Raw genomic sequence first — 17,215 nt, 5'->3', positions numbered from 1 at the left:
AAGTGGTGGGTATTAAGAATAATGGACATATGCTGGAATGATTATTAAAATCTGTTCAAGCCAGGCATGTCAGAGGGAGTTGGTAAACAGGCCTGCTTACACAAAGGAATGTACATTAGATTCTCTGACCAGCCCAATCATCAGGCAAAGACAATGAAAATCTATTTTTACATATTAGGTAAATAAACCTATTAGCTAACAAGTGGGAGAAGAAAGAGCATGAAGCTTCCTTTACCACCAAACTCCATTTCACCTTCCTCACAGCTTGAATAAACTTTACTTTGAGGGGTAACCTCAGAAGAATCCATATCAAATGTTTACTGGTCTATCAAGACAGGGAGCTGAACCTCAAGTGTTAAGCAACTGATTCAACTGATTGTATACAATATTACTGCATTATAAAAGTATATAGAACGAGGTCTTTTCTGAAAACTAATGACACTGATAATTAATATCACTGTGAACTGTATGTACTAACACTACATCAGCAATTATAGATACTCCTGGATATTAGGCTGTACAGTCTACCCATGCAGGAGGGAAGAAAAGGGAAACCAGCACCCTCTACCTTTGTGGAAGGTCCTGACAGAGAGAAAGTCAGCCATGCCTGGGAAGGAGAATGACTGGTAACACATCTAGAACAAGGCCTGTAACTATCTAAATTAAGTTTTAGACTTTTAGATGCACATTTTCACTTTTATTTCCTTGTAGCCCTTTATTTCTTTTACTTAGCATCACTTAACCTATGTCCTATTGTTAACATGTTTGTTTTGTTTTATTTTATTATGAACCAACTCAGAGCAGTGTTTAAAGGGAAGGGTGTATTCACCCCAGGTAAGTTAATAAGCTGTGATCTTTGGAGGAACAAATTAACCATATTATTTCTCTGAACTGTCCAGGAGTGGGTTGGATATTGCAGAAGGCACCACAGTTTGGGGAAAATTCAGGACTGGGAGTGTGTTGGGGGTCACTCTGCTAGTAGTAGCCAAGGCTGGTGGAAGCCAGCATAGAGCTATGGACCTGTAGAAACGCTGCTAGTGTCAGAGCCGCTGAACCTGGGCTGTCTAGCACTTAGGGTGTGACCTGCATGCTGGTAGGCTGCTTGTGAGTGGCCCAGGTTGGGAGCTACAGAAGAAAAGCACTGTGAAACACCTTGGGTTACAGGGCAGACAGTAACACATCCCTTACTGGTCTGGATTGCACCTCCGAACTGATCAGAATGTGACAGACCTATACCTAGAAATGTTAAGTATGTAAGTATTAGAAAAGATAGTTAATAGCTTCAGCATATCCAAAAAGCTGTTTCTGCATCTGGCTGATGCCAAATGATGAGCATAATTTTAGCACTGCACTTATAGCAATGAAAAATGTTGTATTACCTTAACTATTAATCCTTTTGAGTCAACCATCCATATCTTTTTGATGGCCTCGTGTTCAGATGTTCCTTCTTTTTGCATAGCCATAATAATCAAATTTGCTATCCCAAGGGCAGCCTTAAAAGGAGAAAGGGGAAAAGAAAATTAATATATGAAACTGGAAAAGAAAGAGAATGCAATAACATATGATACTATTTTTTCTATTACTTTAAAACTGTTAATTTCAGTAACAATTAAAGCTGTACAATGATATTTTCATAAATTAAAAACACCAGAAAATGTATCTTTTACAATGCTAGATACGGTGGTGATAGACATCATATAAAAAACAAAGATAGTCAGATTCATGGATGAATTTTATTATGTTTACGCTTCCTCTCCTCCTCACATAATTAATGGAATCTGCTGTTTTACATTAGACAATAAAATATGATAGAGAATCAGAGCCCCATGTAACTACTCTACTACCACCAATAAAGTTTGGTTTGAATAAAAATAAGTTTATTGAATTTTTTAAAACCAGCCCAATATATTTGTATAGAGTGGAGCGCAGGGGTGGTACTGAAGTGAATATGGACTCTGAGCACTGCAACCCCACACATGTATTATCTAGACAATGGAGACAGCCAGGGAGAAGCAGATTACTTATGTGGTACGTACAATGTGGTACAGACTGTAACTCAAGTAGGGTTTGAGATATTCAGACTTCATTAGGTATTCAGCTCAGATTAGAAGATGTTTCAGTTCTGCTTAGGTAGTATTCAGGCACAAACACATTAATTATTGAAGAAGAATTCACTAACCTTATATGATTATCTGGTTTTCACAACACAGTTTAAACAGCAAAAATAAATATAAATAAATAAATAAACCCAAGGCTATTATAAAACAAACAAACATACCCAAACGATACTCAAGATTCCTTTTAAAGAATAACAATTTAAATAGTATTTTTTAGAATCCAAAGTACACTGGTTAAATTTTGACTGATGTGACCATGCTTTCTTTTGTGTTTATACAGCTCTTTGCACATTGTGGGCATTATTGGAAATAAATACCAACGTTGATTTTTTTAAGATGAGTTTTAACATTTATTCCAACATCTTTGAGAATGCAGTAGGATTTTTATTTTCCTATAGAAAACCTTTATTTTTGTTTTAAATTTCAAGAACCTACACAACACATACTGCACTTTAAGTAATATACAATCTCATTAGTATTTGGATTTCAAGTCATCCTTAAAAGTGCCCATCAAAAAGGCATATCTTCTCTTATCTACTACTCATGTATTCTGTAATTGTAGACTGTTGGCTGTTCTCCCAGAAAAAAGTTCCATTTTTCAATTCTTTGTCCAGATGCATGTATTATTACTGGATTCTAGTTATATTTCTTTTGAATTATATACCTCTACCCCTATATAATGCGACCCCATATAACATGAATTCGGATATAACACGGTAAAGTAGTGCTCCGGGGGGGGGGGGGGGCAGGGCTGCGAACTCCAGAGGATCAAAGCAAGTTTGATGTAACGCGGTTTCACCTATAACGCAGTAAGATTTTTTGGCTCCCGAGGACAGCGTTATATCGGGGTAGAGGTGTATCACAAAAAAACCCCAATAGGATACTGAATAATTTTGAATATCAACCCAATACAAACACTAACCAGTTTGCTTCTTGTTCTTCACTATGCAATTTCATTGAGAATCAAATGGCGCCCCCTTTTCCTGCCCAACAACGGTTTATTGTTTGGGGTTTTGCTTTAGAAATATATAGTTTTATTCTGAATAAACTCATAGGGACAGAGATTGTGTCTTCCATTGATTTGTACAGCACCAAGCACAATGACAGTGCTAAGCAGAAAAATATTTAACCAGAGATTCTTCCATTTGCTCAATATGGAGCAAAAGCTGGGGAATGATCTTTGTGCATAAAGGTTGAAAGCATCTCTAAAGTCTCCAATACATTCAGATCACAGATGCAGATCTTGATGCTCTATGTGGGCCTGATCTGATCTGGTAGGTGCTAGTGGCTTTATTTTCCGTTAAAGTCAGAATAATAATAGAATCATAGAAATGTAGGACTGGAAGGGATCTCAGTAGGTCATCTAGTCCAGTCCCCTGTACTGAGGGAGGACTAAGCATTATCTAGACTAGACCATTCCTCACAGGTGTTGGTCTAACCTGTTCTCAAAAACTTCCAATTCCAAGATTCTACAACCTCCCTGGGTAATTTGTTCCAGTGCTTGACTACCCTGACAGTAAAGAAGTTTTTCCTAATTTCTAACCTAAATCTCCCTTGCTGCAATTTAAGACCATTGGTTCTTATCCTGTTCTCAGTGTATAAGGAGAACTATTGTGTCCGATGAAGTGGACTGTAGCCCACGAAAGCTTATGCTCAAATAAATTTGTTAGTCTCCAACGTGTCACAAGTACTCCTGTTCTTATTCCACATGATCACCTTCCTCTTTATAACAACTTCTTATATACTTGAAGATTGTTATCATGTACCCCCTCAGTCTTCTCTTCTACAAACTAAACAAACCCAGTTTTTTTAATCTTTCCTTGTAGGTCCTGTTTTATAGGTCTTTAATCATTTTAGTTACTGTTCCTCTGGACTTTCTCCAATTTGTCCACATCTTTAGCGAAATGTGGTGCCCAGAACTGGACACAGTATTCTAGTTGAGGTCTTATCAGTGCTGAGCAGAGTGAAAGAATGAGGTAGACACTTAGGCAGGCACAGACTGATCAGAAATTGGGTTTCTTCATAGGAGCTGCCCACTCCTAACACTCCTGCAAATACATTCCAGAATGTTTGCTTTTTTTGCAACAGTAGGACACTGTTGACTCATCTGTAGTTTGTGATCCACTATAATACCCAGATCCTTTTTACAGTACTCCTTCCTAGGCAGTGATTTCCCATTTTGTATATGTGCAAGTGATTGTTCCTTCCTAAGTGGTGTACTTTGCATTTGTCCTTATTAAGTTTCATCTTGTTTATTTCAGACCATTTTGTCAAGATCATTCTGCATACTACTAATCCTATCCTCCACAGCACTTGCAACCCCTCTCAGCTGAGTATCATCCTCAAACTTTATGAGTTCTCTCTATGTCATTATCCAAATAATTTATAAAGATATTGAATAGAACAGGACCCACGACAGATCACTGCAGGGACCCACTTGATATGCAATCCTGCTTCACTGTGAACCATTGATAACTACTCTCTGAATATAGTTTTCCAACCAGTTGTGCACTCACCTTATGTTAGATTCTTCTAGGCTATATTTCCCTAGTTTGTTTATGAGAAGCTCAGGTGAGACAGTATCAAAAGCCTTACTAAAGTAGAGAGATATCACATCTACTGCTTCCCCGCATCAACAAGGCTTATTACCCTATCAAATGAGGATATTAGGTTGGTTTGATTCAATTTGTTCTTGACAAATCCATGTTGACTGTTACTTATCACCTTATTATTGCTTAGGTGCTTACAGATTGATTGATTTATTGATTATTTGCTACATTATCTTTCCAGGTATTGACTGGTCTATAATTCTCTGGGTTGTCCTTATTTCCCTTTTTATAAATAGGTAGTATATTTGCCCTTTTCCAGTCCTCTGGGATCGTTCCTGTCCTCCACAAGTGTTCAGAGATAATCACTAGTGTGTCAGAAATCTCTTTGGCCAGTTCCTTGAGTATTCTAGAATGTATTTCTTCAGGACCTGCCAACTTGAAGACATCTAATTTATCAAAAGTAATTCTTAACTTGTTTGTTCCCTATTTTATCCTCAGATCCTACCCCATTTACACTGTTCATTATGTTAGTCATCTGATCACTACTAACCATGTTGTCTGACATTATTTGGATGTGCTTGGATCGGATTAGTAGGAAGAAGGCATTGCAGGCTCGATGGACTGCCCTGAGTTCTAGTATATTGATATGCATTCTGGACTGCTGAGGAGTCCAGATGTCCTGTACCATAAGATCAACTTTATGAGCACCCATACCTAAGAGGGAGGCATCAGTAATGATGGTTGCCTTGGGAGTCAAAGTGAGGAAAGGGATCCCCACCAAACTTTCTCTACCTTTGTCCACCTTACAAGAGAGTCCAAAACCCTGGACAGAATTGTCACCTTGTTGTTGATGTTGCCCCACTCTGGTGAGTACACGGAGAGAAGCCAGTCTTGCAGGCAATGAAGATAAAGCCTAGTAAATGGCATCATGTGTGTGCATGAGGCCTATCAAAGAGGGAAAGAAAAGTTCTGATTGAAGTGCAGAGTCTGATGGTAACTTAGTGTGTGAGAGCACTCATGGCCTGAAACCTCTCAAGAGGTAGATAAGCTTTTGCTGTGGTTGAGTCCAACATCAACCTATGAAGTTTATGGATCTCATGGAGGTAAATGCAGAATTTTTGTGGTTGAGGTAGACACTTAGGCAAGGCAGCAGACTGACAGAAATTGGGTTGCCTGCTGGATTTCTTCATAGAAGCTGCCCATCAGAAGCCAATTGTCAAGGTATGGGAACACAGTAAATTCTTCTCTTCTCACCAAAGCTGCCACTACTGAAAAAACAGGGTAAAGACCCTCCTGCTCTGGCCAGTCCAAAGGGGAGGACTCTGCATTGGTAATGGTCTTGACCAAAGAGGAATCTGTGGAATGGATGAATGTCTATTTGAAAGTATGTGTCTTCCATGTCAAGAGCCATGAACCACATAACTTACTCTGAAGAGGCAATTACTGATGCCAAAGAGAACATGTGGAATTTTAGTTTTCAGATGAAAACGTTCAGCATTTGTAGGTTGAGCATCAGCCTCCACCTCACATTTTTCTTGGGGATCAGGAAGTAAGGGGAATAATTGATGTTTGATATTGAGGTGGAACCCTTTCTATGGCTCCCTAGAGGAGAATTGAGTCCAATTCCTGTCAAAGAATCTCCTTGTGAGAATGATCCCTGAAAGGGAAGTGGGAAGGGTGTTTCTGGGTAGGATTTGGTTGAAAGTTGATCAGATAGCCAACGTGAATAACTTCTAGTATCCATTTATCAGTAGTTAAGGCCCTCCAGTTGTCAGCAAATTAGATAAGGCAGCTTCCAAAAAGTTGAGGCAGAGAATGAAGAAGATTCAATAAAGGGATGCAGGCCTAGACAGCCCTGCCAAAATAAACTTTGACTGAAGGTTAGAGTAAGATGTGGTGGTGGACATTGCAGAGGCTGGGTTCCTGGGTTTATAAATCTTCTGTCTTTACTAAATGGCTCGTGAGGACGTTGATGATAAAAAGGCTTAGGAGGCAGCCTCACCCTCTACCCCTGTGTGTGATGTTTTCTCTTGGGGATGGGTATAGATGCCAAGTGAGCAAAGAGTTGTCCTTGAGGGAGTGGAGAGATTCACCTGTTTTCTTATGGAATAGAATGATAGCATCAAAGGGCAGATCTTGGATGGCACTATGAACCTCTCAAGGGAAACTTGAGAATTAACCACAAGTCTCTTCTCATAGCAATGGCCGTAACATTCCCCTAGACACAATATCTGCCACGTCCAGCACTGCCTGGGTGGAAGTCTTGGCCACCAATTTGCCTTTTTCCATTAATGCCCGAAGGTGGGCTCTATCCTTCTCATGGAGCTTGTCCTTAAAATTTAGAAACTGGTAAAATCATATTTGGCAAAGAGGGCCTGATAATTTGAGATCTCGAGTTGGAGGAAGGTGAAAAAGAAGACTTTTCTCCCAGGAAGTCAAGCTGCTTCTGTCCCTTATCAGAAGGAGTAGCCTTGAGGTATTGCTGCTTGGATCTCTCTGTAGCCACCTGCACCATCAAGGAGTTGGCCATGGGGTAAGAATAAAAACTCTCCCTCCCTAGATGAAACAAAGTAACACCTCTTGGCCTCTTAGGGATAGGAGCACAAGAAGCAGGAGTGTGCTGAACTGTCTTTTGCTGGGTCCGTGATGGCCTCATTGATGGGGAGGGCCACTCAACCTGGACCGGAAGGCTGAAAAATGTCTAGTAACCTGTGCTGAGGCTCCTGGACTTCCTCATGCTCAATCTCCAGCACGGATACCATCTCATGCATGAGCTCCTGATCTTGGTGATCTGGCAGAGACAGAGAAGATTGAGTAATTGCCTCATCTGGTAAAGACGATGAAATTGCTCCCAGAACTGTCAGAACCAGCTCACCACCTTCCTCAAAATACTCGACAGGTATGGCTGGGGATAGATAATCAATGATAAATAAGGCTTATGCACCAATCCTGAGTGTCCAGAGTAGGGCTTCCACAGCCTCTAGTAGGATGGATCAACTGACAGGAGAGGACTCCATGGCATAAAGTACCACACTTGTCTAATCATGTCTGGCTGCAGGCCAGAATCCTGATCTTCTAGGGCTTCTATCCAGGGCCACCTTTACCCAGAGTTGCAGGGCCTCCTGTAGAGCTTCCGACTCACTGGAAGAAAAGGCCAGATCCTGGACTACCAGTATAACTGATGGTACTGATAGCTGTGTACGGACGCTGGTGGATGAGACAGGAAAATTACTCTGAATCCTTGGGAAAGTCTCTTCCTCTGGTGTAACAACATACCTAAATAGAGATGGTCCCGATAAGAGGAGTGAATGTGGGTAAGGGACAGCAAATATGTCCTCTAGGGGGAGATAACATCAGTTCGCCCTTGTGGAGTAGTCGAAACCAGAGTTTCCCTGGTCACGGGGAAGTTGGATCCATCTGGAGATGTGTTGCTGTAGGTACAACAACAGCTCTAGATGTGGATGGGAACACCAGAAGCTGTTTATCTTGAGCCTTTATCACTGAAATCGATGCCAGACCAGCAGATCCATATCCTTGCATGCCACTTTCTTCTGCCAAGAAGATTTACTCAGGCTTAAGTCCTTAACGCCAATACACGCAGGTTCTCCTGACTTTGATGGGATCAGGGAGGCTTCCTTTTTCTTCAGGGCAATCTTGGACCAAGATGGTTTGTCCCTATGTCTATGAGAGTGCCTGTAACGGAGTCAGGCTTGGCTACTTACTGCTCAGTGGCACCTCTTCATGGCTCATCTGGGGAATTAACTCACCACTGTCTGCACCCTGTGAGGTGGTCACTCAACCCACTGTTCTGGTCAGGAGCCTCAGAGCCTCTCGTTTGTGTCTTAGCCTTCTGGCCAAGTCACCACCATCATCCTCCCCTTCCTGAGTATTATCAGAATCTCCTTCCTCAAAGACTCAGGCCCTCTCCATATACACTGAGCTGCTTGCACCATTCCTGCAGCGACTGGCAGGGGATCACGAGCTCTCCCTGTCTATTCCAGGTTACGATCCAGAGACCCTCAAACCAGCAGTTCAGGTCTATCCCTTTCAGAATGTACTGTTCCTTCCCTGGACGGCTCCCTACCTTGCTCTTTCTCAATCTTCTGTTCTCCCCCCTTGTATCAGGGAGCATGACTGAAGGCTTACCTCATTGCAGTCCCTATCTATTGTGAAATTTCTCTCTTATAAACGCCACCCAAGTCCTTCCCCAGCTGGATTTAATCAGGAATTAGGCTTTAGCACACCTTGCCTTTCCTCCAGGTACAACCTTCAGGTTAATTGGCCTAATATACCCCTTCAGACCTTGAGGTAGACAACCTAACATAGTACCCCTTAGTTCCATGGGAAGCTTTTCTTAGAACTCTTAGCCTCTACTTCTGAGCTTGTTCTCAAAGAGGCATTGCCCACTTGCTTAGATTGATGTACGGGGTCAGTCCCCAGCCTGGACCTGATTGGGGTCTCATTGCCTTCTCCATCAGATGTTTCATTAGCCTCAGTTCCTGACCCTCACAACTTCTGGGGGGAAAAGAGTGGCAGATTGCTGCACTTGGCTGAAATGTGAGCCTCCCCCAGGCAACAGAAGCAGTGTTGATGTTCATTGGGCACAGAAAAGAATTGAGGGCAAGAAGCAGTTTTTGAACCCCAGAACCCAAGCATTATCCCAGCATTCTTCGGGGGGGGAGGGGGGAAAGAGAATATTCCCTGGGGAAGAAAAGGGGGGAAATAACTATCTACTACGTTGCAATAAAAAAATTACTAAAACAATTATATACAAAAATACAATATATTTACGGCAATGGCATAATACAAACAAATCTCAGGACACCAAAGATTCAGACCACGCAGCAGTTAAGACTGAACCGGAGACTGTACTCATATACTGGCATGCAGCAACCTTTATGCCCTCAGTTCAGCGCACAACAAGAACTACTGAGCATATGTGGGCCAATGAATACTGATTGTAAAAAATTCCAGACTCAGGTGCATGGTGCTCATGGGTACCCACACGTGAAATACACATAGGGGCTATCATTCAAAGAACTTGACGTTTTAATAGTGGACTATAATTTGCCCAAAGCATCCTATGAAAATACCCATCTTGATCAGATGAACTAAAGGAGTTTCAACAAAGTGTACATTTGAAGAAAAAAAATAATTTTTTTGCAGGTAATTGGTATTATTTAACCGAATAAGTATCCTATTATGGATCATATACATGTAACTTGTTCTGAAATAGAAGCAAGGTTTTCACATGAGAAGCTTCCTTGCTGTGTAATAAAGATACCTCTCCAGCTCCCTGGAACAGTATAGTATGATCTGACAGCTTGTTCTCAGTGATGCGCAGAGCTGCTAGAAGACCTGCAACAGCCACAGCCGCTGTTCCTGAAATACAAAATGAATTCTTTTGACTACTCTTGAAATAGTAATTGCAAAGCTTTAAGTAAAAATTATCAATGATTTCAAAGCACTCATATAGCTAAAAGATGCAAATACTTGCGAGTTAGCAATTACAATATAGATTGGGAGTCTTGTTTGTTTTGCTTTTATTAAATCAAAGAGATAAACAAAACTAAGAATAAGTTCAGAATAAAGTAAAATAAAAAGATTATGATCTTGATTCTAACCTCAGCTGTGTTAGCATGTACTCTATCTTGCCAACCACACCACCTAGTGCTGAGAGTCATTTGATCAGATCAGGAGCTGAGCAAGATGAGACATGGCCAGTAATGGGAAATGCCAACTCCCATTGGCAGGATGCACACTAAATGAGGCAAGAGCTCTATAGAGACCTTTGCTTCAGTGAGTGTGTAACATGAAATAAGAGAGGTTATTTACCTCTTACAGTAACTGCAGTTCTTCAAGGTGTCTTTATCTACATGGATCCCACTGTAGTTGTGTGTGCCCCATGCAAGTGAGTCCAGAATCTCAGTTGCAGCGTCCCCTGGGGCTGCACATGTACATAACACATGCTCTCACACCCCTCCCGAGGGCAGAAAGGGCAGAGCAGCTCCAACCACCACTCAGTTCCTTCAGCAACACAGAATATCCCAGGTACTGTAAGGTAGGTAACCTCTCTTTCTTCTTCCAACAGTTGTCTACATGGATCCCACTGTAGATGATTGACTAGCAGTTACCTATCAAAGAGCTGGGTTTTAGGACTCCTATTTAAAGAACATCTGTAGGACAGCCTTGCTGAATTGGACATCTGATCTAGAAGCTGCTGCAATGGAGTAGTAATTAGTAAAGGTATGAACAGAACCCCAAGTAGGTGCCCTACAAATCTCAGAAACAGGAACTTCCCTAAAACAAGCTGCAGATGTCACATTAGCCTTACTAGAGTGCACCATAACTCTAGAGGGAAAGGGGAGTTTATTTCCAGCACAGAAGATCTTAATGCAATCTGAAACCCACTTCGAGAGGCCCTGAAAGGACAGTCTGACCCTGAGACCTGTTACCAAAAGCCCTCAAAAGTCTGGATGATATATGAAATGGCATTGTTCTAAAGAGGTACAAGGACAAAGCTCAGAGAACATCAAATGTATGAAATCTGGTCTAAGCAGGATGTTTATGTGGCTAGAGGAAAAATACTGGCAAATATATAATTTGATTTATATGAAAATTCAAAACAATTTTCAGTAAGTATGGTGGGTGAAGTTTTAATGAAGTCCTGTTGTCAAGGCCTATATTTCACTCATCTTGCAAGCTGAAGTGATAGCTAAAAAATGCAGTTTTCATGGAAAGATGGAACAACAAAAAAACAATGATATAGGTTCAAAGGGAGAGTCTATTAATGCTAGAAACACCACATTCAACTCCCATGTAGGAAACATTTCCTTTACTGGTGGAAATATATGAGTCAGCCCTTTCAAAAATCTTGATACAGTAGGATGGGAAAAAAACAGAATGACTCCAACATGTGGAGATTGTGACTGATATATGTAATTGAAAATCCTGAGTGCTTTAGCAACAACAGGTAGTCCAAGATAAAATAATCAGAAGACTCCCAAAGTTGAATGTCTTTCAATAGTCCACAAGTAAAAACAATTCCATTTAGTTTTATATGTTAGCCTTTCTGCTCTGAATCAAAACCTTTTGAACTGCCTTGGAACATCGTCTATCAATGGAATTAAACCAGGTAGCTTCCATGCTGTCAGATATTGCGCACCACCAGATCATGATTCTAAAAAAATGTATGGAAGAATTGGAAGTGGAAAGAGTGGATCTATTGACAGGTCAGAAAACCAAAACAGATTTGCCCAAACATTATTATATCAGCCTTATCTTGATGTATTTTCCTCGGAATTAATTACAGTGGGGGAGAGACACAGCAAAACCTTTCCCCACCAAATCAGAAAAGCATCTGCCAGTGAACCTGGACTCAGTCCTTTTTGGGAGAAAAGTGAGGGAGCTTCTTGTTTACAGTGGTAGCAAATAAGTCTATTGAGGGAATCCCCCAGCTCATGAATATTTGATCCAGAATCAAATCTTTCAGTTCCCTCTGAGGAGTGACCGAGCCCTTCCCACTTTTTGTGAGTTCCTGGTAAATGAAGTGGTACCAGGTCTTAGATCCCCACTGCTCCCCAGTCCATGTCTCTTTGCGAACAGGAGCCGCTAACAGGGAGTTTCGAGAGGGAGTTCTCCAGGTGAAGGAGGCGCAAATACGGGACCCTTGAGGTAAGTGGCTGTCTGTAGTGTGTGTTTGTGTTTGGGGGTTACTTGCTGTGTGCTGAGCTTGTGTTTGTCTGTCTGTCTGTTTGTTTGTTTGTTTGAAGGAGTGTGTGCTGTGGCCAGCAATTGGAAGCTGTGAGCTTCTAAACAAGGTTTGAAATCTAGAAGCCTCTGTTCATTGGCTGAGCCTTAGTCAGGGGGTGGGACTATCAGGGAGGCCAGGGCTTTATAAAGCAGTGAGTCAGCGACCAGGGAGCTTTGCGACCAGGGGCCGCAAACAGGGAGTTTCAAGAGGGAGTTTGAAAGGGGAGTGGGAAGGGGTGAGGGACATGTGCCACCCTTTAAACTAAACTATAATCAAAACTTCTTGATTTAAACAAAAACCCTATCATTAATCTAGATACCTGTAGGAGAGAATACAGGCAGAAGCCCAGCAGCAGAGTGAGGGTTATCCTGTTTATTGCATTCAGTGTAGCATGTATGATTACCTGCCCTGTGGGCAGGTGGCATATGTGTGCATTCCGTGCAAGGAGCTCCTGGCCCTCAGAGACCGTATTCAGGCTTTGGAGGCCAGGGTGGCAGAACTGGAGGAGCTAAGGGAGGCAGAGAGGTAAGTTGATGAGGCTTTCTGGGACACTGTGGAATTGTCCCACCTCCAGTCAGACAGTCCCTGCTTTGTTAAGGAGGATGAAAGGCTCAGGGAAGGAGAGCAGTCAACGGGAGCAGAGGGAAACCTTCCCATAGTTGGGACCCTCCTTCCAGATGATGTTGGGATATCCTCTCGCACTGAGCTTACCTCACCAGGGGAGGGAACTTCAGTCATTAGGAAAAGGCAGGTGTAATAGCTGGGTTTGTGATGACTGGGAAAACTGTATGGTAACTTGCCTGCCTGATGCGAAGGTTGCGGATCTCTCGAGGCATCTAGATAGACTTATGTGTAGTGCTGGGGAGGAGCCAGTGGCTGTGGTACATGTATGGACCAATGACATAGGGAAGGGTAGGAGAGACATCCTGGAGGCCAAATTTAGGCTGCTAGGAAAGAGACTGAAATCCAGGACCTCTATGGTGGCATTCTCAGAAATGCTTCAAGTTCCATGCGCAGGGCCAGGTAGGCAGGCAGAGCTTCAAAGTCTCAATGCATGGATGAGACGATGGTGTAGGGAGGAGGGGTTTAGATTTATTAGGAACTGGGGAAATTTTTGGGATGGGGGAGCCTATACAGGAAGGATGGGCTCCACCTAAACCAAAGTGGATCCAGACTGCTGGCACTTAACATTAAAAAGGCTGCAGAGCACTTTTTAAACTAGGAGATAGAGGAAATCCGGTTGCTGCAGAGAAGCACATGGATCAGACAGAGACTTCTCTTAGAGGACAGTCTATTGATAGACATTCTCTAGGTTTTAGTCAGGAGGAGAGGATGAAAAAGGACAAAGTATGGGCCAGATCAGATGAGAAACATTCACAAAAAAGAATCTGACACATCAGAAAAGGGCAGACAAATAAACAGTGACAAGTTTTTAAAGTGCTTGTACACAAATGCTAGAAGTCTGCATAATAAGATGGGTGAACTACAGTGCCTCAGGTTAAAGGAGGATATTGATATAATTGGCATATCACAGAAACCTGGTGGAGTGAGGACAATCAATGGGATACAATCATTCTGGGGTACAAAATATATCAGAAGGACAGAACAGGTCATGCTGGGGGTGGGGGCACTATATGTGAAAGAAAACATAGAATCAAATGAAGTAAAAAATCTTAAATGAATCCACATGTTCCATAGAATCTCTATGGATAGTAATTCCATGCACTAATAAGAATATAACAGTAGAGATCTATTATCAACCGCCTGATCAGGACAGTGATAGTGACTATGAAATTCTAAGGGAGATTAGAGGGGCTATCAAAATAAAGAACTCAATAAGAGTGGGGGATTTCAATTATCCCCATATTGACTGGGTACATGTCACCTCAGGACGAAATGCAGAGACAAAATTTCTCGATACTTTAAATAACTGCTTCTTGGAGCAGCTGGTACAGGAACCCACAAGGGGAGAGGCAATTCACAATTTAGTCCTGAGTGGAGCACAGGATCTGGTCCAAGAGGTAACTATAACAGGACCGCTTGGAAATAGTGACCATAATATAACAACATTTAACATCCCTGTGGTGGGAAGAACATCTCAACAGCCCAACACTGTTTTATTTCAGAAAGGGTAACTATGCAAAAATGAGGAGGAAAGTTAAACAGAAATTAAAAGGTACAGTGACTAGAGTGAAATCCCTGCAAGCTGCATGGACACTTTTCAAAGACACCATAATAGAGGCCCAACTTAAATGTATACCCCAAATTAAAAAACACAGTAAAAGAACTAAAAAAGAGCCACTGTGGCTTAACAACCATGTAAAAAAAAAAAGCAGCAAGAGATAAAAAGGCATCTTTTAAAAAGTGGAAGTCAAATCCTAGTGAGGTAAATAGAAAAGAGCATAAACACTGCCAAATTAAATGTAAAAATGTAATAAGAAAAGCCAAAAAGGAATTTGAAGAACAGCTAGTCAAAAACTCAAAAGGTAACAACAAAATGTTTTTAAGTAAATCAGAAGCAGGAAGCCTGCTAAACAACCAGTGGGGCCCCGGACGATCGAGATACAAAAGGAGCACTTAAAGATGATATAGTCATTGTGGAGAAACTAAATTAATTCTTTGCTTCAGTCTTCATGGCTGTGGATGTTAGGGAGATTCCCAAACCTGAGCCGTCTTTTATAGGTGACAAATTAGAGGAATTGTCATAGATTGAAGTGTCATTACAGGAGGTTTGGAATTAATTGAAAAATTTAAGAGTAACAAGTCACTGGGACCAGATGGCATTCACCCAAGAGTTCTGAAAGAACTCAAATGTGAAATTGGGAACTATTAACTATGGTTTGTAACCTGTCCTTTAAATCAGCTTCTGTACCCAATGACTGGAAGATAGCTAATGTAATGCTAATATTTAAAAAGGGCGCTAGAAGTGATCCTGGCAATTACAGACCAGTAAGTCTAATGTTAGTACCGGGCAAATTAGGTGAAACAATAGTAAAGAATAAAATTGTCAGACACATAGAAGAACATAAATTGTTGGGCAAAAGTCAACATGGTTTCTGTAAAGGGAATTCACGTCTTACTAATCTATTAGAGTTCTTTGAAGGGGTCAACAAACATGTGGACAAGGGGGATCCATCAGACAGTGTACTTAGATTTCGAGAAAGCCTGTGACAAAGGGTCCTCACCGAAGGCTCTTACGTAAATTAAGTTGTCATGGGATAAGAGGGAAGAGCCTTCCATGGATTGAGAACTGGTTAAAAGACAGGGAACAAAGGGTATGACTAAATGGTAAATTCTCAGAATGGAGAGGGGTAACTAGTGGTGTTCCGCAAGGGTCAGTCCTAGGACCAATCCTATTCAACTTATTCATAAATGATCTGGAGAAAGGGGTAAACAGTGAGGTGGCAAAGTTTGCAGATGATACTAAGATGCTCAAGGTAGTTAAGACCAAAGCAGACTGTGAAGAACTTCAAGAAGATCTCACAAAACTAAGTGATTGGGCAACAAAATGGCAAGTGAAATTTAATGTGGATAAATGTAAAGTAATGCACACTGGGAAAAATAACCCCAACTATACGTACAATATGATGGGGGCTAATTTAGCTACAACTAATCAGGAAAGAGATCTCGGAGTCATTGTGGATAGTTCTCTGAATGCATTCACGCAGTGTGCAGCGGCAGTCAAAAAAGCAAACAGGATGTTAGGACTCATTAAAAAAGGGATAGAGAATAGACGGAGAATATCTTATTGCCCTTCTATAAATCCATGATACGCCCACATCTTGAATACTGCGTACAGATGTGGTCTCATCTCAAAAAAGATATACTGGCATTAGAAAAGGTTCAGAGAAAGGCAACTAAAATGATTAGGGGTTTGGAATGGGTCCCATATGAGGAGAGGTTAAAGAGGCTAGGACTTTTCAGCTTGGAAAAGAGGAGACTAAGGGGGGATATGACAGAGGTATATAAAATCATGAGTGGTGTGGAGAAAGTGAATAAGGAAAAGTTATTTACTTGTTCCCATAATATAAGAACTAGCGGCCATCAAATGAAATTAATGGGCAGCAGGTTTAAAACAAATAAAAGGAAGTTCTTCTTCACACAGCGCACAGTCAACCTGTGGAACTCCTTGCCTGAGGAGTTTGTGAAGGCTAGGACTATAGCCTTCACAAAGGGTTTAAAGAGAATTAGATAAATTCATGGAGGTTAAGTCCATTAATAGCTATTAGCCAGGATGGGTAAGGAATGATGTCCCTAGCCTCTGTTTGTCAGAGGGTGGAGATGGATGGCAGGAGAGAGAGATCACTTGATCATTACCTGTTAGGTTTACTCTCTCTGGGGCACCTGGTATTGGCCACTGTTGGCAGACAGGATGCTGTGCGGGATGGACCCTTGGTCTGACCCAGTATGGCCATTCTTATGTTTCCAGTTATCTGACTGCCTTTTGCATGATCAGTAACTGAGCCACAGGCAGTTGGAGCAAATCCGCCTCCACTGGCCAGCAGAAGACACGTGGCATATGTGCTATTGGGAAGAGAGCAGGCCACACCAAAGTGGTGCTTCTTGTTGACCATAGGATGTATCAAATGGGGTGGGAAAGCAGTCAGTGGGGATGCAGGGGCACTGTATAACTGAGTAAAGGCCCACATGTGAGTGAACAGCAGCTGCTGGACAGTGTTGCCAATCTCAGTGATTTCTTTTGAAATGTCAAAAAATTGGGCTTTTTGAAGCACACAGTCATTTGGTAATTTTTGGGCTACTGTTCACATGTGATCAGCGAAAACACAAGTTTTGAG

At 41.7% G+C, this 17,215-nt stretch overlaps 1 protein-coding gene across 1 annotated transcript in view; it reads right to left on the bottom strand.

Annotated features, from left to right (window-relative positions):
• Positions 1-17,215, bottom strand: part of ME1 (malic enzyme 1) — a 358,155-nt gene that overhangs the window by 81,396 nt on the left and 259,544 nt on the right. The window contains exons 8-9 of the mRNA XM_039529885.1: positions 9,951-10,048; positions 1,380-1,493 (exon numbers count right to left, since the gene is read on the bottom strand). Of these exons, the coding sequence (XP_039385819.1) occupies positions 1,380-1,493; positions 9,951-10,048 (212 nt within the window). The remainder of the gene's footprint in view (positions 1-1,379; positions 1,494-9,950; positions 10,049-17,215) is intronic.

The sequence above is a fragment of the Mauremys reevesii genome, linkage group 3 (genome assembly GCF_016161935.1).
Source record: "Mauremys reevesii isolate NIE-2019 linkage group 3, ASM1616193v1, whole genome shotgun sequence".
Lineage (NCBI taxonomy): Eukaryota > Metazoa > Chordata > Testudines > Geoemydidae > Mauremys > Mauremys reevesii.
The sequence above is the reverse complement of the archived record's forward strand: the minus strand, read 5'-3'. Positions and strand labels throughout refer to the sequence as shown.